Below are 25,633 nucleotides of genomic sequence, written 5' to 3' on the forward strand. Positions count from 1 at the left end.
TGGTTAGATATACCTGGAGGGAGAGAGACCATAATGTTGGTTAGATATACCTGGAGGGAGAGAGACCATAATGTTGGTTAGATATACCTGGAGGGAGAGAGACCGTAATGTTGGTTAGATATACCTGGAGGGAGAGAGACCGTAATGTTGGTTAGATATACCTGGAGGGAGAGAGACCGTAATGTTGGTTAGATATACCTGGAGGGAGAGAGACCGTAATGTTGGTTAGATATACCTGGAGGGAGAGAGACCATAATGTTGGTTAGATATACCTGGAGGGAGAGAGACCGTAATGTTGGTTAGATATACCTGGAGGGAGAGAGACCGTAATGTTGGTTAGATATACCTGGAGGGAGAGAGACCGTAATGTTGGTTAGATATACCTGGAGGGAGAGAGACCATAATGTTGGTTAGATATACCTGGAGGGAGAGAGACCGTAATGTTGGTTAGATATACCTGGAGGGAGAGAGACCGTAATGTTGGTTAGATATACCTGGAGGGAGAGAGACCATAATGTTGGTTAGATATACCTGGAGGGAGAGAGACCGTAATGTTGGTTAGATATACCTGGAGGGAGAGAGACCGTAATGTTGGTTAGATACGACAGTAGACACACACACACATTTGTTTTACTATCCTTGTGGGGACCAAACAATTGATTCCAATTCAAAATCGTATTTGCCTTAAACCCTAACCCTTTAACCTAACCCTAACCCCTAAACCCTTAACCTAACCCTAAACCCTAACCCCTAAACTTAACCTAAACCCTAACCCTAAACCTAACCCCCAAAAAACTGCCAGTTTTCCTGCAAAGGTCGGTATTTCTAAATGTTAAACTTGACGTGTGCGTATGTCCAGGCAAATCTCAAACCGTACGTTTGCTCAACTTCTGGAAGGTTGATCAATTGTAGTGCAAGCAAATAGGCTTATTGATCATTTTGGTGAAATAGGTGTTTGATGCACGGGAATTATAATAATGGTATTAAAAAAAACGCTGGCCATGTGTATATGTTGCGTACGACAATCCTAGAATCTCCACATCCGGCAGAATTTAGTAACAAATGTATGCGTTGTTGATAAGAGGCCCCAGGAGTCCTCAAGGATAGTAAAACAAGGAAAATATTTTACCGGTCCCCAGACTCCCCACGAGGATAAAGGCTATTTTAGGTTTACGTTTAGCTGTACAATTAGGGTTAGGGGTACAATTAGGGTTAGGGGTACAATTAGGGGTTAGGGGATACAATTAGGGGTACAATTAGGGGTTAGGTTAAGGGTTTAGGGTTAAGGGTTTAGGTTAAGGCACCTTTGAAAAATGAAGCCCCTGTTCCCCACAAGGGTAAAAACCATAAACAATTCACAAGCGTTCATTTCACAAGCCCAATCACAACCTTCTACACTGGAGCGGAAAAAATGTCTGAATTCCGCAGCCACAACTGTCAGTAAGAGTGTCCATAATTGAGTCTTTGAATGAAGAGTTGGAGATAAAACTGTCCAGTTTCAGTGTTTGTTGCAGCTCGTTCCAGTCGCTAGCTGCAGCGAACTGAAAAGAGGAGCGACCCAGGGATGTGTGTGCTTTGGGGACCTTTAACAGAATGTGACTGGCAGAACGGGTGCTGTATGTGGAGGATGAGGGCTGCAGTAAATATCTCAGATAGGGGGGAGTGAGGCCTAAGAGGGTTTTATAAATAAGCATTAACCAGTTGGTCTTGCGACAGGTATACAGAGACGACCAGTTTACAGAGGAGAATAGAGTACAGTGATGTGTCCTATAATTCAGAACACTAAATGTAGTTAATCAATATTTGCCCAACACGCCAAAGCATTAAAAAATGCAACCGTTTCTCGGTTTTTAATTAAAAAAATATTTTAAAAGAAACTACAATAAAACTGATTGCATCCTCAGCCAGGCGCAATTACCCAACACAGTATCTCAGAGAGATATGAAACATTTACATTTACTTACAAATTGGTGCATTCACCTTATGATATCCAGTGGAACAACCACTTTACAATAGTGCATCTAACTCTTTTAAGGGGGGGGGGGGGGGGGTTAGAAGGATTACTTTATCCTATCCTAGGTATTCCTTAAAGAGGTGGGTTTCAGGTGTCTCCGGAAGGTGGAGACACCTGAAACACTATCCCCCTTAACATTTGGAGATGAAGCCAGCTAATCTATCGCAGTTTGAAAGTTTCCCAGCCTTTAGGCACAGATTTAGGATCAGTTTCCCCCCCAGATCCTAACCTGCATCATTAGACTGACCTTAAATCAGTCTCCAGGGGCAACATCTCTAATCCTGTTAGTGGCCATTTTGTTCCGTAAAGGGGGGAAATCCCAGATTCCTAGCGGGAGATGAGAGGGGGGAGGTAATGTTTTGGGAAGGTGGCTCCCCTCTCCTCTGGAAAGTTGGAGCCACAGGAAGGAAGGGTGTTAGCGGCGCTGGGCCTAATCTCCCTCCACGGTTCCAGAGTGGGGTAAAGTCCCTGAGACTTACGCTTAATTAAGCCCCACAGATTCCAGTGGGCCAGCCAGGTAGACAGACACACAGAGTCAGCCTGGACCAAAACACACAACCACCCACCTGGCCCATGGAGAGCAATAGAGAGACCAAAATGTACACTCAGTGAGCATAGCCTTGCCATTGAGACCAAAATGTACACTCAGTGAGCATAGCCTTGCCATTGAGACCAAAATGTACACTCAGTGAGCATAGCCTTGCCATTGAGACCAAAATGTACACTCAGTGAGCATAGCCTTGCCATTGAGACCAAAATGTACACTCAGTGAGCATAGCCTTGCCATTGAGACCAAAATGTACACTCAGTGAGCATAGCCTTGCTATTGAGAGAGGCCGCCATAGGCAGACAGGCTATGTGCCCACGGCCCACAAAATGGAGGTGGAAACTAAACTACACTTCCTAACCTCCTGCCAAATGTATAAACACATTAGAGACACAAATTTCCCATAGACCAACACAGAATTTGAAAAGAAATCAAAAGATTGAAAAACTCCCATATCTGTTAGGGTAAATACCGCAGTGGGCCGTCACAGCAGCAAGATGTGTGGCCCATTGCCACGAGAAAGGATATACAGTGGAGAACAAACAACAATGTAAATATAACCCATATTTATCTGTTTATTTTCCCTTTCATACTTCAACTACCTGTTACAACACTGTACATAGCCAATAATATAACACTTGCAATGTCGATATTATTTTAAAACGTTTGTATAATGAGTGTAATGTTTAACGTTTACCCTGTTTATTTCACTTTTGTTTACTGTCTATTCCATTTGCTTTGGCAATATAAACATATGTTTCCCATGCCAATTAAGCCCTTTGAATTGAGAGAGAGAGAGGAGAGGGAGAGCAAGAGAGGTTGGGGAGGAGGAGTGCAAGAGAGAAGGGGAGGGGGAGCACAAGAGAGAGAAAGGGAGGAGAGGAAAGCAAGAGAGAGAGGGGAGGAGAGCAAGAGAGAGGGGAGGAGAGCAAGAGAGAGGGGGAGGAGAGAAGTGCAAGAGAGAGAGGGGAGGAGAGGAGCGCAAGAGAGAGAAAGGGAGGGGGAGCGCAAGAGAGAGAAAGGGAGAGGAGAGAAAGGGAGAGGAGAGCAAGAGAGAGTAGGGAGGAGAGGGGAGGAGAGGAGAGCAAGAGAAGGAGGGAGGGGAGGAGAGGAGAGGAGAGCAAGAGGGAGGGAGGGAGAGGAGGAGAGCAAGAGGGGGAGGGAGAGGAGGAGAGCAAGAGGGAGAGAGGGAGAGGAGGTGAGCAAGAGAGAGGGGAGGAGAGCAAGAGAAGGAGGGAGGGAGGGAGGGATAGAGAGGAGGAGAGCAAGAGAGGGAGGGAAAGGAGAGCAAGAGAGAAGGGAGAGGAGAGCAAGAGAAGGAGGGAGGGGAGGAGAGCAAGAGAAGGAGGGAGGGGAGGAGAGGAGAGCAAGAGGGAGGGAGGGAGAGGAGGAGAGCAAGAGGGAGGGAGGGAGAGGAGGAGAGCAAGAGGGGGAGGGAGAGGAGGAGAGCAAGAGGGAGAGAGGGAGAGGAGGTGAGCAAGAGAGAGGGGAGGAGAGCAAGAGAAGGAGGGAGGGAGGGAGGGAGGGAGGGATAGAGAGGAGGAGAGCAAGAGAGGGAGGGAAAGGAGAGCAAGAGAGAAGGGAGGAGAGCAAGAGAAGGAGGGAGGGGAGGAGAGCAAGAGAAGGAGGGAGGGAGGGGAGGGGAGGAGAGCAAGAGAAGGAGGGAGGGAGGGGAGGAGAGGAGAGCAAGAGAAGGAGGGAGGGAGAGGAGAGCAAGAGAAGGAGGGAGGGAGAGGAGGAGAGCAAGAGAGGGAGGGAGAGGAGAAGAGCAAGAGAGGGAGGGAGAGGAGAAGAGCAAGAGAGTGAGGGAGAGGAGGAGAACAGAACAAGAGAGTGAGGGAGAGGAGGAGAACAGAACAAGAGAGGGAGGGAGAGGAGGAGAACAAGAGAGGGAGGGAGGGAGGGGAGGAGAGCAAGAGAAAGAGGGGAGGAGAGAAGTGCAAGAGGGAGAGGAGGAGAGCAAGAGAGGGAGGGAAGAGAGGAGGGAGGGGAGGATGAGAGGGGGGAGAAGAGAATAGGGAGAAGGGAGAAGAGAGGGGGAGGAGGGCAAGAGAGAGGGATGGGAAGGGGAGCAAGTGAGAGAAAGAATGGGAGGAGGAGAGCAAGAGAAGTAAGGAAGGGAAGAGGGGACATGAAGGCAAAGAAAGCAAGTCACACAGGGTTCCACCTCTAGGCTAATGGCTAGCAGGTTACCAGATGCTTGTCGAGGGCACTTAGACAAGGGAGGCAGGATTCAATCTGCTACCATTTGAGCGTGTTATTTTACATGTTGCCGTGTCCTGGAGCCGACCACGATACCAACAAGTGCAACAACAACTGATGTGAACTATGAATAATACCATGAGATATTAATGAGCTGGGCCTCAGTTCTATACCAGCAGAGCTGTGTTACACAACACATTATGCTCCGTAGTCGGCAGAGTGTTGTAACACAGCTGCTCCGTGTGGCAGCCGGCCAGTCAATAACAGCAGCCGGAATAGAATCTACATCGTGGATTGCTGGGATGCTTGATAGGCTTGATATACACCGCAGAAGACTGAATCAAGACGGTGTTATTCAAGAAGAAAGCAAAATCAGCGATTATGGTTGTCAAGACAATTTTCTCCTCGTCCTATTGGAGTTGAATTATAGAAGAGTCGACACATGTTGCTAGTAACCGCCTGGCTTCATCTGGTAGGAACGGCTGTGTGCGTGTGTGGCCATCATCCCCTGTGTGTTTTTCCAACCACACAGGCTTGTCTTGTGGAAAAGGGGGAAATGCCATCGATGCTGCTGCAGGGTATGAGCGCCGTCTTTCCAAGGCATGACTCACGCCGTGTGTTCCTCCTCCCCTCCCCTACCTACCTGCTACACCTCTCTGGAGGGCCGGAGAAGATGCCCGGTTTCACTGCACCCTTCACCTTTTACCTATGATGGCGAGTGGCAGCTGTGAGAGCCAAGATGGCGGCTCCCGTCACTACAAATGACGGCTCAAAGGAGGCGGAATGACAGCCCCGTGGGGCTCCAGGTATCTTTGAGTTTCCCCACTCTGTGGTTGGGGGCTCGGCAGCACTCTAGAACCAGAATGGACAACCAGTTTCAAGGCACCTCCAGCCATTACAATGAGCTGTGGGAGCCAGAATGGCATCTCCCATCACATCATTACAGCAAATGACAGCTCGCGGAGCAGGTATGCTCCCACCTGTTACCTTTTGATTCCTGCTCAATGGTCGAGGTGGAGTAGTTTGAAGTTGCCACTAACCACATCAAAGAGGCGGCATGGCGGCTCACTCTTATCAAATTGCCATCCCAAATAACAGTCATAACAGAGCCCGAATGGGGGATCCAGTTACCTTTTGGTCCCCACTCTGTGGTTGGGGGCGATGTCGATGGTGTCAGTGGCTGAGTCGTGGCGCACGGCCAAGCCCAGGTCGGCAATGCAGCACGTCCCGTTCTTCTTCACCAGGATGTTCTTAGATTTCAGATCCCTGTGGGCGATGGCCGGCTTCCCTGGAATTTATGACATATGGCGTTGAGGAAGAGAGAGAGAGCGAGAGAGAAAGAGAAGAAAAGAGGAGAGGAGAGAGGAAAAGCATTAGATGAGAGCTCACTGATTCAAAAGAACATGATTGTATTTGACATGTTGGAGAGGGAGAAGGGGGGCAGGGAGGAGCCTCTCAGCAGTCTCTTCTTACTCCTTCCGTAGACACTGATGTGAAACAACTGGACGGCTGAAACACCATTCTTAGCTTTTAATCATGCTGCGTCTTCTTCATATGAAAAGAAAATGGAGTCCATAATATGGTCCCGTAGATGTCATATACTAAACATTAGGAGCATCCTTCCTAATATTGACTTGAATCTCTCCCCCTTTGGGTGGTGGACCATTTTATTGAATATATAAAACATACAATCTACGTGCAGTGAAGTCTCTCAACATCTACGTCCCATTCAGTCATCTAACAGATTCCCATCCAGAGCACGACACACAGACACAACCAGGGTCAACGCCCTGCTCAAAGGCACGGCAACAGATCTCCCACAAGGTAAAAAAAAAAAAAACAGGGACCCGAAACAGCGACGCATCAGCCACCAACCCAAACTCCCAACCACCAGCCTTCTAAGATTCCCCCCCCCCACCCCCCCACAGTTCCCCAAGAGCTGCCACTCAACCATTCGAGAACCCTCCCCACACAGTCTATCTTTCAACTATGCTGTGACGTTTAACATACAATTTGAATCTAAAATCGAATAGAATCTACAGATTGCGAGTTGAAGATAAATACTTTCCCTAAGAGTATTAGTAACTGACTGACCTGGTCTCTCCAGACCTCCTAACAATACTATTTGTAGTGTCAATTTTAGATCAATGCTATGCATTTTCAGCCTTTTCTGAACCTGAGACCAGAAACAGGCTACCTGAGGGCAATACCAACATAAATGGTCTATTGATTCTGTATCCTCACAACAAAAATCTGCAGAGCTGTGGTGATTGTATGCCACAAATATTCAACATTTTGTTGGTGGCAAGAATTCTGTACAATCGTGATTTTTTAGCAAAAATAACATCATGAATCTTGCATTGTTTTATACATCAACTCATACACCCTGTACCATGGAATAGGTGCAGCAAAATTCTATTTCCAACTATTTTGCAATCTGTATGACACAGCTGTCAACATCCTGGTCTTCAAATGAAACTGGTATATTTTCCTATTTATATTCCACCGCCAGCTCTGATCCTTTATATTGGGCAGACAGACCAGTTCTTGGAAACGGTAAACACGGGAAACGGTTGAGTGTAGAAAAGCCCAGCAGCGTTACACTTCTTGACACAAAACGCCTGGCACCTACGACCATATCCCGTTCGAAACGGCACTTAAATCGTTCGTCTTGTCCACCCCCCCCCCCCCCTCAATGGCACAAACACAATCCATGTTTAAAATTGTCTGAAAGCTTAAAAATCCTTCTTTAACCCGTCTCCTCCCCCTCTTCTAAACCGATTGAAGTGTATTTAAAACAGGTGACATCAATAAGGGCGGATCAATAAACCATCTTTGGGATAGTGTCGCCATAATATTTTAATTGAGGAAGTGCGATTACAATTATTAGAATATTTTATTGATCCGCTGCACGTCCAAAACAGTGCAGGTGCACCTGAGATGTGTTTTAAGGCTGATGGATGAGGACGTTAACTTATCATTCCCTTTAGGTCAGTGATATGCTGCTTTTCGATTTATTAATAGCATTAAATAGGTGCAAATCTTTTTTTACTGATGCAATTGGCAATATTCAATTCATACGCACCAAACATATAAACAAAAGCATTCTCTGTGAAAGTTGATACATGGGAGGTAGGGATGCACTATATATATATATATATATCGGAATTGGACGATATTTAGCTAAAAATGCCAACATCGGCATGATGTCTAGTTTAATGCCGATGTGCAAAACCGACGTCAAAGCTGACATGCATACCTATATAACGTAGGTAGATGACGTAATGACGCCACAAAACAATATAGCGCTAGACGTGCAACACAGCATTCCGAACCTAGCCCACAATGTCTGCTGTGTGGATCGAGCAGTCAACAAGTCAAGCAGGCATTTGAAAGAGGAAGGACATTTCAGCGAGACAGCTAAAAAAGGCGAAATCCATTACCACCAAGATAATGGATTTCAATCAACCGTTGTCTGTCGTGGATGATGTTGGCTTTCGCAGACTGGTCGAGCACCGGTACACACTACCAAGTAGGCGCTATTTTTCAGGATGTTCCACTCCCGGAGTTACACAGTATTGTTGAAACATATCCATGAGCTACTTGCTATGGGCGTCACTGCTATTAGCTTCACGAATGACATTTGGACCAGCGATGTCAGCCCCATGAGTATGCTGAGTCTGACAGCACAGTGGGTCCATGAGGATTTGGTACTGAGGAAAGCCGTATTGCATGCTCATTAATGTGCTGGTTCTCATACCGCTGCTGCCATTTCAATGGCATTTGAGAACATGTTTGAAACTTGGAAACATGAACACTCCTAGCTCCATTCGAACAACTGACTCGCGAAATAAGCTCAACTGTGTCCGCAGCAGATGTGATACCCTGTCACGGCATTGAAACACCTGCTCAACAAAAATGTCAACACAGGCCGTCGGGTTAACTTGGAAATGTACTCTACTAGAGGCTGTGAACAAGTGATTCGGTGGAGTTCTCTCTGAGCCTCCTCACCATGCTCGATGCTAGGTACAAGGACCGCTACTTCAATGCAGACAAGGAACAGGGATTATGTGAAATGTTACATACACAGCTGGACAAGATGGAAACGGACACACTGACAGTGCGCACCGAGGAAGAGAGGCCACGGACAGACAGAGCTGAAACTTCACTGCTTGACATGTATGATGAAATCCTGGTTGAGACTGAACAAATGAACAACGAAAACCGCACAGCAAGTAAGTGAAAGAAATAAAGTTTTTGATGAAATTTTACTGGTAATGGGGGACATACGTAAATACCAACAAAATAACTTTTTGGTCAGTGTGTGTGTGTGTGTTTCAAACAATTGAACTATACTAGAACGCTTAAAAGCAGCAAAAACTTTAAATATCGGTTATCGGTATCGACCAAAACTGTAATATCGGTGCATCCCTATATGCAGGCCATTCATACACAGTGCAGTCGGAAAGTATTCAGACCCCTTCCTCCTCCTCTAACATGTGAAAAACAGGTTCAGACATTTTGCAAATGTATTAAAAATAAGAAACTGAAATACCTTATTTACATAAGTATTCAGACCCTTGGCGATGAGACTCAAAATTTAGCTAATTTGCATCCTGTTTCCATTGATCATCCTTGAGATGTTTCTACAACTTGATTGGAGTCTACCTGTGGTAAATTCAATTGATTGGACATGAATTGGAAAGGCACACACCTGTCTATATAAAAGGTTCCACAGTTGACAGTGCATGTCAGAACGAAAACCATGCCATCACGTCGAAGGAATTGTCCGTAGAGCTCCGAGACAGGATTGTGTTGAGGCACAGATCTGGGGAAGGGTACCAAAACAATTCTGCAGGTCCAAGAACACAGTGGCCTCCATCATTCTTAAATGGAAGAAATTTGGAACCACCAAGACTCTTCCTAGAGTTGGCCGCCCGGCCAAACTGAGCAATCGGGGGAGAAGGGCCTTGGTCAGAGAGGTGACCAACAACCAGATGGTCACTCTGACAGAGCTCCAGAGTTCTTCTGGTCAGCCGGAAATCACTCCTCAGGAAAACGCACATGAATGCCCGCTTGGATTTTGCTCTGGTCTGATGAAACCAAGATTGAACACTTTGGCCTGTATGCCAAGCGTCACATCTGGAGGAAACCTGGCACCATCCCTACGGTGAAGCATGGTGGTGGCAGCATCATGCTGTGGGGATGTTTTTCAGCGGCAGGGACTGGAGACTAGTCAGGATCGAGAGAAAGATGAACGGACCAAACATCTCTGGAGAGACGTGAAAATAGCTGTGCTGCGACGCTCCCCATCCAACCTGACAGAGCTTAAGGATCTGCAGAGTAGAATGGGAGAAACTCCCCAAATACAGGTGTGCCAATCTTGTAGCATCATACCCAAGAAGACTCGAGGCTGTAATAACTGCCAAAGATGCTTCAACAAAGTACTGAGTAAAGGGTCTGAATACTTTGTAAATGTGATATTTCAGTTTTTGCTTTGTCATTATGGGGTATTGTTTCTAGATTAAAAAACGATTTAATCAATTTTAGAATAAGTCTGTTGTGTGGAAAAAGTCAAGGGGTCTGAATACTTTCCGAATGCACTGTATTGCTTATGCGCAGCACTTTGTTAAATTTATCGAACAGTTATTGTTTTCTTGCTCAAAACATGAGCAACACCTGACACCTCAGACATTTCTCTCAAAACACAGGGTTGTCGATACACACAGGGCTAGTAGTATCAATTGACCTTGGAGTTTGCCAAAAAACAGTAGGTTATTCTGGCTGGAAATGTAAAAATTACTGCCATGGCAGATTAGGACAAGAGTAAAATTACAGATGTGGTGTTTCGTGCTCATGCACATAATTACATTACATTACATTACTCAACCTCCCCCAGTAAAACGAATCCCGTTCGAAAAGGGCTGAAGTCTGTGGGACCCAAGAGGGGTAAATACATACAGGGGAAGGTTATGGGATTATAACTAGGCAGGTAGGGGGTAATAACTAAGCAGGTAGGGGGTAATAACTAGGCAGGTAGAGGGTAATAACTAGGCAGGTAGGGGGTAATAACTAGGCAGGTAGGGGGTAATAACTAGGCAGGTAGGGGGTAATAACTAGGCAGGTAGGGGGAAATAACTAGGCAGGTAGGGGGTAATAACTAGGCAGGTAGGGGGTAATAACTAGGCAGATAGGGGATAATAACTAGGCAGATAGGGGGTAATAACTAGGCAGGTAGGGGGTAATAACTAGGCGGGTAGGGGGTAATAACTAGGCGGGTAGAGGGTAATAACTAGGCGGGTAGGGGGTAATAACTAGGCGGGTAGGGGGTAATAACTAGGCGGGTAGGGGGTAATAACTAGGCGGGTAGAGGGTAATAACTAGGCAGGTAGGGGGTAATAACTAGGCAGGTAGGGGGTAATAACTAGGCAGGTAGGGGGTAATAACTAGGCAGGTAGAGGGTAATAACTAGGCAGGTAGGGGGTAATAACTAGGCAGGTAGAGGGTAATAACTAGGCAGGTAGGGGATAATAACTAGGCAGGTAGGGGGTAATAACTAGGCAGGTAGGGGGTAATAACTAGGCAGGTAGGGGGTAATAACTAGGCAGGTAGGGGGTAATAACTAGGCAGGTAGGGGGTAATAACTAGGCAGGTAGAGGGTAATAACTAGGCAGGTAGGGGGTAATAACTAGGCAGGTAGGGGGTAATAACTAGGCAGGTAGGGGGTAATAACTAGGCAGGTAGGGGGTAATAACTAGGCAGGTAGAGGGTAATAACTAGGCAGGTAGAGGGTAATAACTAGGCAGGTAGGGGGTAATAACTAGGCAGGTAGGGGGTAATAACTAGGCATATACGGGGTAATAACTAGGCATATAGGGGGTAATAGTGTACAGTTAGAAGAGAAACTACAGAGGCCTGACAGGGATGATTTAACATCCATTTACAGATACTGCAGGGGGATGGGGATTTTACATACAGTCTCTACAGAACGCTCTGCTTTACTGAGAACATGTTCTGCTCGGAGGCTCCACCAGCTAAATAAACAGTTTTGTTTATTCCCCAAATACTGCGCCACTGCCTAGTGGACATGGCCTATAGCGTGTATCCTGGGAAAGAAGGCAAAACCCAATGTACAGAACTGTACAATGAGGAAAGTAGATTCCTATAACAGTCTAGACTCCTGTAGAAGCTTCCCTATTGTTCTGTGGAGGAACTATATGTGGACAAGACATGTGGCCTAGTTGAATGAGTCATACTGTCAAGTTACTATTTATATTTTGTTGTGTCTCGTTTTGCCTGTATACATCATATGACTAGGGCTGTCCCCGACACAACAAAAAAACAATCTTGGTCGACAGAGTCATCTGTTCTTCGACCAATCGATTGGTAAACATTTTAAAACGTGTATTTTTCCATATATAGACTGTGTGTTAATAAAATCGACTATATGTAGGCTACTGAGCTTGTCTGATGCTTTAAGCACTGCGATTTAAAATTCAGACACACAGGAAAAAAAACAGTTTCCGACCCTCCTCCTGCTGCTGGCCATCACAGATTCTGGCGTTAAGCTCCTGAAGTGGCCGGTAATAGGCTACACCAGTGGTGGTGAGTTAAGACAACCAGAAATAGTATCAGATCCCCAAATGGGAACATTTATAGGCCTACATTTGCACACAGTCCAGGTAGCCTAGACCTAGTTCTATGCGTAATCAGGTGCTTGTCCTTAGTCAAATATTGACCCAGAGCGATTCAAATAGAAGACAATGAATAAATGGACAACTCGTAAATGGAATAAACCAAGTGTATCCTACGTTGTGTTGTACGCTCTGCAAATAACGTGGCCACTCCTACAAATGACAACAGTAAGACTAATTTAAATATATTATTACGCATTAACAGAAACTACCATAACCAAACAAACATTGTAGATTAGAAATGATGGTAATTAACAGTAAAAGTACTGTTGGTGATACTGGTGTGCCACCCCCGAGACCGTCGCAATGGATTATTCCATTCAGACAGGTATCTCGTGTGCCATAAATTCTTTTTAGATATTTGCCACTGCTCGACTAAAATAATCTCCGTTGACCTATTGGTCAACCTGTTGGTCAACCAGCCTATCGACCAAGCAATCAACTAAATGGGGTCAGCCCGACATATGACGCAAACCTAATATGTGCAGATAGAAATACTTCAATGCGATTAGAGCAGTGGTTCTTAACCTTGTTGGAGGTACTGAACCCCACCAGTTTCATATGCGCATTCACCGAACCCTTCTTAATTGGAAAAATAAAATACGATTTTTTCAAATTCAAAACAAAGGTATATATTTTACTGGTGCACAAAATGAACCGTGCATCAACATCAACACTGTGTGTTCAAAGAACAAAATCATCAAAACATGATTTTCACACAAAAACAAAAACATAATAATGAATATTTACTGCTAATCAGTGTGACTTCTGCTGTTGCCTTTCAGAGACCAGTTCAGAAATGCGCGGCTTCACCTTGGCAAGTGCCACTCTCATGTCATTTTCACAACAAAGTCTGTTCCTTTTCTTCGTTTTTATGTCCAGCATCCTCGAAAAGGATTGCTCGCAAAGATATGTTGTAACAAACGGTATGAAAATCTCCAGAGCTTTCTTAGCAATAACAGGGTACGTTACCATTTGTTGACACCAAAACGTTGAAAGCGTTGTTGTTCTGAAGAGTTGCTGTTGAACCTGGCTCTGCTGAATTTCAATGATTTCATCGAGGTATTCATCATTGACATCTGTTGTCTCAACACTAAACGTGAACGGCTGTCTCACCCATGCTGGATATGACTCTCTTGTAGGGAAGTATCCGTCGAGAGACTTTGCAAACTCATCTAAGTGCGTGGCAATTGCTTGCTTCAGTTCCGCGGGTACAGAAATGTCTCCGATTCCAGATACATCTTCGATCTTACTTACACAGTCGTCCAGCAGGGGAAAGTTTGCGAAGTTATCGTTCTCTGTTCGTCGTTTCCATAACGGTAGCTTTTTTTGAAAAGCCTTCAGGTTTTCCTCCGCTTCGATGATGTTGACTCCACCGCCCTGCATCTTTTGATTGAGATGATTGAGAGCTGTGAAGATATCAGCCATGTACGCTAAAATGAGAATGAACTCAGAATTTTTGAAGCAATCTGCATGACAATGTTGGTGCTCTTGCAAAAACAGGGCTAATTCCACACGCACGGCAAAACACGATTCAGCACCTGTCCCCGGGATAACCATCGAACGTTAGAATGGTACAGAAGTACTTCGAATTCAGAGCCCATTTCTTTACACAGCTCACTGAAGATGCGGTGCCTCAGAGCACTAGTTCGCACATATTGCATTCCACTACAATTTTTAATACTTCTGCCAGTTTTGGAGGCAAGGTTTTTGTTGCCAACGCATGCCTGTGCAGAATACAATGCGTAACAATGATGTGTGGTGCATCGGCTTTCACTAGCGCACCAAAACCAGACTTTCTTCCCAGCATGACTGGAGCTCCGTCCGAACAAGCTGCAGAAACCATATCCCACGAAAGATTGTTGTCTTTGAAGAAGTCATCCACAGGTTTCTTCACGTCGGCTGCCTTAGTTGTTGTTGTAAGAGGCTTACAAAATAAAAAATCTTCCTTTATCACGTCGTCTTTCACATAGCGCACGAATACAGCAAGCTGGCTTAGATTGGAAGCGTCTGTGGTCTCGTCGAGTTGAAGGCTGAATTTTGCCGTGCTTGAAATCAGATCTGCAACTACTTGAGCCAAGATGTCTTTGCTCATGTCCTCTATTCTGTCGCTGATGGTGTCATTTGAAAGAGGAATTTGGGATAACTTAACTTCAGCCTCTTTTCCCAGCATGATATTTGCCATCTTCAACACAGCTGGTTTTATGAGTGTTTCACCAATGGTGTGTGGTTTGCCCTGCTTTGCGATCAGGTAAGCAACTTCGTACGATGCTGTGAGGATCGGTTTGTTGATGGGTACAAAGCCGAGAACAGGCAGAGTAGCCTTTTCATCGAATCTGGCTCTCTTCACCTTGAATTCAGCGAGCGTTGTGTTCTTGTATTTTCCATCTCCATGCAGCTTAAGGAAGTGTTCTCTTAGTTTTGCCGGTGCTAGACTAGAATTGCTCAACTTGTCATTGCAAATCATGCAGTTAGGACGCTGACTCCCATCACGTTCCGTTATACATGTGAATCCATATTGTACATATTCGTCCGACCACTTTCTTTTTTTGCTCGACATAGTAATAAGTATGAAGGGATTAAAATATTAAGAAAGAAATCACAAGACGTACCATCACGACAGTCACAAGTCGACTACTGAGCGCACCAAATTCCCTGCAGCACAGATAGGCCAAGCGATGTAGCGTGATCACCTGCAGCCAATGATGGCCAAGCGGGGCATGTCATCACGAATCATATGAGTCAGATGTGTGTCTTGACCTCTGCCGAACCCCTGAGACTGACTCACCGAACCCCTGGGGTTCGATCGAACCCAGGTTAAGAACCACTGGATTAGAGTGAAAATATACAGGTAACTGTCAAAATAAAGGAAACCCCAACATATAGTGTCTTACTAGGACGTTGGGCCTCCACTAGTCAGAACAGCTTCAATGCACCTTGTCATAGATTCTAAGTGTCTGGATCTCTACTGGAGGGATGGGACCCCATTTCTTCCAGGACAAATTCCATCATTTGGTGTTTTGTTGACGGTGGTGGAAAACGCCGTCTCAGCTGCTCCAGAATCTCCCGTAAGTCTTCAATTGGGTTGAGATCTGGTGACTGAGACCGCCATGGCATATGGTTTACATCGTTTTCATGCTCATAAATCCATTCAGTGCCCTGCGGATGGGGGCATTGTCATCCGCTTCCATCAGGATAGAAAGGATTCACCACAGGTTGAACGTGATCACTCAGAATGGCTGGGTATTTATTGCCGTTTACCTTGCTTTCTAAGCCAGAGGTTCCCAAACTTTTTCCACTCAGGTCCCCCTTCCTGCATTGGAGAACATCCCGCACCCCCCTGCATGCGCAAGTGCATTTTCCTGCAATTCTATAAATTTTGCCATGTCTAACGTGCATTCATGTGATTTGAGTGACACAAACAAAATCTATGGGCAAAAAAAAGAAAACAGCTGACATGAGCTGAAAACATTAGCTGACAAGTTATAAATAGCTCTCCAAGTTATGCAATAGCAGTTAACAGTATGTATTGTATGAGTGTCACCCACACAGTTTATAACATAGGATTTTATAACATAAATATTATACAAGAAACCAAAAGGAATACTCCATGGTGGGAGTTACTGTCCCCTCTGACTGATTGGTCAACGTGGCTGTCACTCACCTTGCGTGCCAACGATCTCCATGTGGAGGTGTGCCAGGCCGCTGGCGGTGGACAGTGACAGTTTGATCATGCCCTCCACGGTGACTGTGTAGCGGTTCAGATAGTCGAACAGAGAGCCGTGCTCGTGGAAGTCTGACACCAGCCACAGCTGGGTCCATGTCCCGTTATCTGACAAAGAGCAAAGGGTGAGAGATGTACAAAGACAAAACAAGTTGAGTAATTGGAATGATGGAGAGGAAAAACAGAAGGAGAGGAGAGGTTAATGACCACAGTGAGTCGGTTCTCCTCGGAGCAATGTGATGTTACCTACAGATAGCCAGAGAGAGCTCAGAGCAATGTGATGTTATCTACAGATAGCCAGAGAGAGCTCAGAGCAATGTGATGTTATCTACAGATGGCCAGAGAGCTCAGAGCAATGTGATGTTACCTACAGATAGCCAGAGAGCTCAGAGCAATGTGATGTTACCTACAGATAGCCAGAGAGAGCTCAGAGCAATGTGATGTTACCTACAGATAGCCAGAGAGCTCAGAGCAATGTGATGTTACCTACAGATGGCCAGAGAGAGCTCAGAGCAATGTGATGTTACCTACAGATAGCCAGAGAGAGCTCAGAGCAATGTGATGTTACCTACAGATAGCCAGAGAGCTCAGAGCAATGTGATGTTACCTACAGATAGCCAGAGAGAGCTCAGAGCAATGTGATGTTACCTACAGATAGCCAGAGAGAGCTCAGAGCAATGTGATGTTACCTACAGATAGCCAGAGAGCTCAGAGCAATGTGATGTTACCTACAGATAGCCAGAGAGCTCAGAGCAATGTGATGTTACCTACAGATAGCCAGAGAGAGCTCAGAGCAATGTGATGTTACCTACAGATAGCCAGAGAGCTCAGAGCAATGTGATGTTACCTACAGATAGCCAGAGAGAGCTCAGAGCAATGTGATGTTACCTACAGATAGCCAGAGAGCTCAGAGCAATGTGATGTTACCTACAGATAGCCAGAGAGAGCTCAGAGCAATGTGATGTTACCTACAGATAGCCAGAGAGAGCTCAGAGCAATGTGATGTTACCTACAGATAGCCAGAGAGAGCTCAGAGCAATGTGATGTTACCTACAGATAGCCAGAGAGAGCTCAGAGCAATGTGATGTTACCTACAGATAGCCAGAGAGAGCTCAGAGCAATGTGATGTCACCTACAGCTAGCCAGAGAGAGCTCAGAGCAATGTGATGTTACCTACAGATAGCCAGAGAGCTCAGAGCAATGTGATGTTACCTACAGATGGCCAGAGAGAGCTCAGAGCAATGTGATGTTACCTACAGATGGCCAGAGAGCTCAGAGCAATGTGATGTTACCTACAGATGGCCAGAGAGAGCTCAGAGCAATGTGATGTTACCTACAGATGGCCAGAGAGCTCAGAGCAATGTGATGTTACCTACAGATGGCCAGAGAGAGCTCAGAGCAGCTAGACAAACATTGACCCGGCTCCATAAAAACAAACACACACACACCTCGAGCAGGGTTTGTGCACAGAGATCATCCAAATATTCTTACAAGCTCAAACCAGTCCAGTCCACCTTACTGACGCGGCAGTCCAGTCCACCTTACAAGCCCACACCAGTCCAGTCCACCTTACTGAGGCGGCAGACCAGAACCCCTACCTAGATCACTGATAGAAGGATACTACAGACCAGAGCCCCTACCTAGATCACTGATAGAAGGGTACTACAGACCAGAGCCCCTACCTAGATCACTGATAGAAGGGTACTAGAGACCAGAGCCCCTACCTAGATCACTGATAGAAGGGTACTACAGACCAGAACCCCTACCTAGATCACTGATAGAAGGGTACTATAGACCTTTAGGAAAAGAGGCCCTAGTCAATAAATGCACCTTTACAAAAGTGATTTGACGCTTTAGAGGTGAGCTGTGATTGTTTGTACCTTTGTTGTCGGCGGCGATAAAGCCCAGGATGTTTTCGTGACGCAGCATGACCGTCTGATAGATCTCGGCCTCACGGAACCACGAACGCTCCTCACGGGAGGAGAATATCTTGACCGCCACCTCCTCACCTCGCCACTTGCCCCGCCACACCTCGCCGAAGCGGCCCTTCCCGATGCTCTCCTGGAGGATGATGGTCCGGGCTATGGTCCTCTGTACCAGTAGGGGCAGACCTGGGAGGAAGAAGAGGAGGAGGAAGGTATTTCAGAAAAACACTACAAAAGGGACTGGTCTCTCACTGCAATGTACAATACATAGTAACAGTTGCTTAACACTAGCAAAGACTCAATTCAAAGGAAGACATGAAAATTACCTGGACCAAACGTCAGTTTAAAAAGTTATCAAACGAACTGGCTGTGCTATGGCTTTTGAGACAATATAAAGATATTTAAACCTTAACCTGATGAGGACCAGGGGGTGCTATTTTCACTTTTGGGGAAAATCGTATGATATTTAAACGGCCTCGTACTCAATTCTTGCTCGTACAATATGCATATTATTATTACTATTGGATAGAAAACAGTCTCTAGTTTCTAAAAGCGTTTGAATTATTTCTCTAAGTGAAACAGAACTCTTTTTACAGACATTTTCCTATCCGGAAGTGAGATTTCCAAATGCGAAGTCTCTCTTTAAGACCTTGTCTATAAAAGGGCATGTCACTTATGACTGTAGAAACACGTCATACGCCTTCCCCTGGGTGTCATGCGGAAGTGAGAGCAGAAATGAGTTGATTATCTCGTTCAGGGGTTGTATACAACCTCTTGGAGTGAGAAGTGCGCACTTTATTTTTTTTGGAAGGCGCAAAGTTGGATCTGGAGTAGCCTCCTGGAAAACCGTCGTTATAGGTGAATATGATCTCTGGCTTCGATTTTATTTGATACATGTCACAATATCATCCTAAAGTATGTTTTTTCAATATACTTTAATTATATTATTGAAATGTATTCTGGACTTTAGACGTGATGCGACGCAAGAATTTTGTCAAGACGGAGAGGTTAGCACAGCACGGCCAGTGTGCTTGCTAATTCAAGAGGGAAATCGTTCGTTCTGGTTCCAAATAAAGACGGTTCTGAACAAAGGACCCCTTGGAGAACATTCTGATGGAAGATCAACAAAGATAAGGACCCAATTTGGGATACTATTTCATATATCTGTCGAACTGTGCTATCGCTAGCGTTTGACTAGAATCAATGCTGCTGTGTGTTAGCTATTGTAGTAAGCTAATATAACGATATATTGTGTTTTCGCTGTAAAACACTTAAAAAATCGGAAATATTGGCTGTATTCGCAAGATATTTGTCTTTCATTAGCTATCCACCATATATTTTTCTGAAATGTTTTATGATGAGTAATTAGGTAGTTGACGTTGGTGTCTGTATTTACTCTGGCTACTCCCATGCGATTTCTGACTGTAGCTATGATGGTAGCTATGATGGTAGCAGTAATGTAAAACTGATTTATAGCTAAAATATGCACATTTTTCGAACAAAACATAGATTTATTGTGTAACATGTTATAGGACTGTCATCTGAGGGAGTTTTTTCTAGGTTATTTAGGTTGGTTCTAGGTTAGTTAGGTTAGCTTTGTGCATGCTACTTGCATGCTACCGTTGCTGTGAAAAATGTCTGTCTGTCTTTTGTATTTGGTGGTGAACTAACATAAATATATGTGGTGTTTTCGCTGTAAAACACTTCAAAAATCGGAAATATTGTCTCTATTCACAAGATCTTTCTCTTTCATTAGCTATCCACCATATATTGTTCTGAAATGTTTTATGATGAGTATTTCGGTATGTCACGTTGGTGTCTGTAATTATTCTGGCTGCTTTCGGTGCAATTTCTGATTGTAGCCGCAATGTAAACTATGATTTATACCTGAAATATGCACATTTTTCGAACAAAACATAGATTTATTGTATAACATGTTATACGACTGTCATCTGATTAAGTTGTTTCTTGGTTTCTTTGGTTTGTTCTAGGTTAGTTTGGTTGATTTTGATTTTGCTACCTGTGCTGTGAAAAATGTCTGTGCTTTTTTCTATTTGTTGGTGAGCTAACATAAATATATATTGTGTTTTCCCTGTAAAACATTTAAAAAATCGGACATGTTGGCTGGATTCACAAGATCTGTATCTTTCATTAGCTGTATTGGACTTGTTAATGTGTGAAAGTTAAATATTTCTAAAAAAATATTTTTTGAATTTCGCGCTCTGCCTTTTCAGTGGAATGTGGGAGGAGTTCCGCTAGCGGAACGGGGGAGTGAGACAGGTTAAACCCACTCACTCTCCACCTTAATGTGTACAAAATCCAGGCAGACTGTGGATTGATCTACTTGCCTCGATAAAGAGCAAAACATTGAGCTGGGTCATCCTTTATGATCCTATTGTCACAATGAAATCCCATTCTAAAAGCCTGAAACAAGGAAACTTAGATAGGGTTGGTGTGTACATCAAATAAAACTTGACTGTGGACTTAGCCAGTCTGCCAGATGTGACGGTCTTGGTACCACCAGATCTGATGGTCTTGGTACCACACAACAACAAAAAAGTTTAAAAATCCACTTTGCCCCCATATTTAAAAAATCCTACATAAATATTGATTCTCACTCTTCCCCACTAAAATATCCAAGGAAGATGATTCTGAATTAAATTCAGGTATCCTAGATGTGTGGATTTCTATGCCGGTCCTGATGGCGAGCTGTTCATTTCTGGTCGGAACGAGATGACACTGTGTCCTGTCCGCTTGCCAGTTCTCACACCACGTCTCCTGGCCAGCAGAGCTGGCGTCTGGGGGGGGAGCAGTTTACAGCAGCTCTGTCAACACCACCCTGTCATCAAAGCCCTACATCACTCCAATAACACCACCCCGTCATTAGAGCCCTACACCGCTCCAATAACACCACCCCATCATTAGAGCCCTACACCGCTCCAATAACACCACCCCGTCATTAGAGCCCTACACCGCTCCAACACCACCCTGTCATTAGAGCCCTACACCGCTCCAATAACACCACCCTGTCATTAGAGCCCTACACCGCTTCAATAACACCACCCCACTCCAATAACACCACCCTGTCATTAGAGCCCTACACCACTCCAATAACACCACCTGTCATTAGAGCCCTACACCACTCCAATAACACCACCCTGTCATTAGAGCCCTACACCACTCCAACAACACCACCCTGTCATTAGAGCCCTACACCACTCCAATAACACCACCCTGTCATTAGAGCCCTAACACCGCTCCAACAACACCACCCTGTCATTAGAGCCCTACACCACTCCAATAACACCACCCTGTCATTAGAGCCCTAACACCGCTCCAACAACACCACCTGTCATTAGAGCCCTACACCGCTCCAATAACACCACCCTGTCATTAGAGCCCCCTACACCGCTTCAATAACACCACCCCACTCCAATAACACCACCCTGTCATTAGAGCCCTACACCACTCCAATAACACCACCTGTCATTAGAGCCCTACACCACTCCAATAACACCACCCTGTCATTAGAGCCCTACACCACTCCAACAACACCACCCTGTCATTAGAGCCCTACACCACTCCAATAACACCACCCTGTCATTAGAGCCCTAACACCGCTCCAACAACACCACCCTGTCATTAGAGCCCTACACCACTCCAATAACACCCCCCTGTCATTAGAGCCCTAACACCGCTCCAACAACACCACCTGTCATTAGAGCCCTACACCACTCCAATAACACCACCCTGTCATTAGAGCCCTACACCACTCCAACAACACCACCCTGTCATTAGAGCCCTACACCACTCCAACAACACCACCCTGTCATTAGAGCCCCCTACACCGCTTCAATAACACCACCCCACTCCAATAACACCACCCTGTCATTAGAGCCCTACACCACTCCAATAACACCACCCTGTCATTAGAGCCCTACACCGCTCCAACAACACCACCTGTCATTAGAGCCCTACACCACTCCAATAACACCACCCTGTCATTAGAGCCCTACACCACTCCAATAACACCACCCTGTCATTAGAGCCCTACACCACTCCAACAACACCACCTTTCATTAGAGCCCTACACCACTCCAATAACACCACCCTGTCATTAGAGCCCTACACCACTCCAACAACACCACCCTGTCATTAGAGCCCTACACCACTCCAATAATACCACCCTGTCATTAGAGCCCTACACCACTCCAATAACACCACCCTGTCATTAGAGCCCTACACCGCTCCAACACCACCTGTCATTAGAGCCCTACACCACTCCAATAACACCACCCTGTCATTAGAGCCCTACACCACTCCAACAACACCACCTGTCATTAGAGCCCTACACCACTCCAATAACACCACCTGTCATTAGAGCCCTACACCACTCCAATAACACCACCCTGTCATTAGAGCCCTACACCACTTCAACAACACCACCCTGTCATTAGAGCCCTACACCACTCCAATAACACCACCCTGTCATTAGAGCCCTACACCACTCCAATAACACCACCTGTCATTAGAGCCCTACACCACTCCAATAACACCACCCTGTCATTAGAGCCCTACACCACTCCAATAACACCACCTAGTCATTATAGCCCTACACCACTCCAATAACACCACCCTGTCATTAGAGCCCTACACCGCTCCAACAACACCACCCCACTCCAATAACACCACCTGTCATTAGAGCCCTACACAGCTCTGCTCCCATTACGCCATGGTTAAGGCTGAGCCCATCTGAGCCAGAGATGGACCGATAAGATAACTGCTGCTTTCACTACACACTCACCTCACAGAGGGAGAGAGAGAGTCAGTGGCTCAGTCTGCCCCACCATGTCACAGCAGGGTGCCTCCCTAAGAGCTGTTCTGTGGCTACACTCACTGGCAGAGTCATTCACACACTCACACAGAGACGCATGCTGGTAAGCACACGCACTGAACAATAGTACTCTGATACAATTGCACACATCGTTAGGCACATCGTTAGGCTGTGTTACTAATACAACACACAAATAGACAAACAGAAACTTAAATAATATAAAACATTTGCGGTCCTGCATGAGCAGAGAACACTACACACACTCTACACGCACACAGTCACACACAAACACAGTGACACACACACTCTACACAGTCACGCGCACACAGTCACGCGCACACAGTCACGCGCACACAGTCACGCGCACACAGTCACGCGCACACAGTCACGCACACACAGTCACACACATCCCTGCCCAAAACCCCACACACCCCACGGCTCCCTAACCCACCAGAGCCGGAGCCAGAGGTGGTCATGTCGTAGATGAGGTCTTTGAGGGTGGAACCCACGTTGAGGAAGGGGTGATCCATGGAGGGATCCTCCTCGTTGGGCACGCGGTGATGCACACCCACCCGGCTGTGGCAAACGTAGAAGACCAGCACCAGCACGAAGCACAGCACGCACACGGGCCCCGCGATCACTGCCGCCAGAGCCACAGGCCCCAGAGGAACCGGCTTCACCGTCGGCACTGCGGGAGGGTGAAAGGGAGGGGAGAGTATTAAAGGATTTTAAGAGTTAGACACAACAACAAAAAAATCCACTCTGGCCAGACACGCCACAATAGACAGGAACTATTCATAGAAGTTCATCCATTTGGCAACTATCAACATAATTGATTATTTTCAAATTGTTCCATCTGAATATGTAACTATCAGATAACTCCCAAGCAGCTGTATGTGGAGATGGTTCCAGGATAAGAGTGGGTGAATGGGCTGTTGGTTGAGATAGCATGGAGTGCGACCAATTGTACACCCATTACGTGCTGGGTACAAAAGGACAGGTAACCTACAATACCCAGAATTCCCACACACCAGTGTTCCCCAAAAATGTCTGACCATTACCTGGTCTTGGCTCTTTGGTCCTTGTCGTCGAAAGGCAGCCAATATAATGAAAGTTCTGAATTGGATGACTCATACGCTTGTCTGTATCACGAGTGTCTTCATCAAGTCACTGGTTAATACGCATTCATAAGTCATTACAGTACATGCCTAAAGGATGACCCATGGTGACAGGAAGACTCTAGCTACAGCAATAGTAATGGAAGAGAAGCTTCTCAAAACCTCAAGCTGCTGGAAAATCTTGTTTTGATCACAAGACTGATAAAAGGCTCCTACTGTGTTGGCCACTCAATAGCCTGTACATTATCTCTAACAGTTAGAAGAAAGAAAAAAACATGACTCACAAGGGGTGGCCATCTTTGTAAACATTTACATTTACATTTAAGTCATTTAGCAGACGCTCTTATCCAGAGCGACTTACAAATTGGTGCATTCACCTTATGACATCCAGTGGAACAGCCACTTTACAATAGTGCATCTAAATCTTTTAAGGGGGGGGGGGGGGGGGGTGAGAAGGATTACTTTATCCTATCCTAGGTATTCCATAAAGAGGTGGGGTTTCAGGTGTCTCCGGAAGGTGGTGATTGACTCCGCTGTCCTGGCGTCGTGAGGGAGTTTGTTCCACCATTGGGGGGCCAGAGCAGCGAACAGTTTTGACTGGGCTGAGCGGGAACTGTACTTCCTCAGTGGTAGGGAGGCGAGCAGGCCAGAGGTGGATGAACGCAGTGCCCTTGTTTGGGTGTAGGGCCTGATCAGAGCCTGGAGGTACTGAGGTGCCGTTCCCCTCACAGCTCCGTAGGCAAGCACCATGGTCTTGTAGCGGATGCGAGCTTCAACTGGAAGCCAGTGGAGAGAGCGGAGGAGTGGGGTGACGTGAGAGAACTTGGGAAGGTTGAACACCAGACGGGCTGCGGCGTTCTGGATGAGTTGTAGGGGTTTAATGGCACAGGCAGGGAGCCCAGCCAACAGCGAGTTGCAGTAATCCAGACGGGAGATGACAAGTGCCTGGATTAGGACCTGCGCCGCTTCCTGTGTGAGGCAGGGTCGTACTCTGCGGATGTTGTAGAGCATGAACCTACAGGAACGGGCCACCGCCTTGATGTTAGTTGAGAACGACAGGGTGTTGTCCAGCATCACGCCAAGGTTCTTAGCGCTCTGGGAGGAGGACACAATGGAGTTGTCAACCGTGATGGCGAGATCATGGAACGGGCAGTCCTTCCCCGGGAGGAAGAGCAGCTCCGTCTTGCCGAGGTTCAGCTTGAGGTGGTGATCCGTCATCCACACTGATATGTCTGCCAGACATGCAGAGATGCGATTCGCCACCTGGTCATCAGAAGGGGGAAAGGAGAAGATTAATTGTGTGTCGTCTGCATAGCAATGATAGGAGAGACCATGTGAGGTTATGACAGAGCCAAGTGACTTGGTGTATAGCGAGAATAGGAGAGGGCCTAGAACAGAGCCCTGGGGGACACCAGTGGTGAGAGCACGTGGTGAGGAGACAGATTCTCGCCACGCCACCTGGTAGGAGCGACCTGTCAGGTAGGACGCAATCCAAGCGTGGGCCGCGCCGGAGATGCCCAACTCGGAGAGGGTGGAGAGGAGGATCTGATGGTTCACAGTATCGAAGGCAGCCGA

The 25,633-nt window shown here is 46.1% G+C and overlaps 1 protein-coding gene across 4 annotated transcripts in view; it reads right to left on the reverse strand.

The window, feature by feature from the left end:
- The window catches only part of LOC139583296 (TGF-beta receptor type-1-like), an 87,659-nt gene that overhangs the window by 15,102 nt on the left and 46,924 nt on the right, over positions 1–25,633 (reverse strand). For 3 of the 4 annotated variants that reach the window (XR_011676524.1, XM_071414205.1, XM_071414204.1), the window contains exons 3-6: positions 23,392–23,628; positions 18,062–18,292; positions 16,122–16,289; positions 5,895–6,051 (exon numbers count right to left, since the gene is read on the reverse strand). Coding sequence is in view for 3 of the 4 variants with exons in the window: in XM_071414205.1 (XP_071270306.1) it covers positions 5,895–6,051; positions 16,122–16,289; positions 18,062–18,292; positions 23,392–23,628 (793 nt within the window). In the remaining variant the exon portion in view is untranslated. Of the gene's footprint in view, positions 1–5,894; positions 6,052–16,121; positions 16,290–18,061; positions 18,293–23,391; positions 23,629–24,001; positions 24,490–25,633 lie in introns of those variants that run through there. The other variant, XM_071414206.1, reaches the window with a different exon arrangement.

Source organism: Salvelinus alpinus, chromosome 8, assembly GCF_045679555.1.
Source record: "Salvelinus alpinus chromosome 8, SLU_Salpinus.1, whole genome shotgun sequence".
Lineage (NCBI taxonomy): Eukaryota > Metazoa > Chordata > Actinopteri > Salmoniformes > Salmonidae > Salvelinus > Salvelinus alpinus.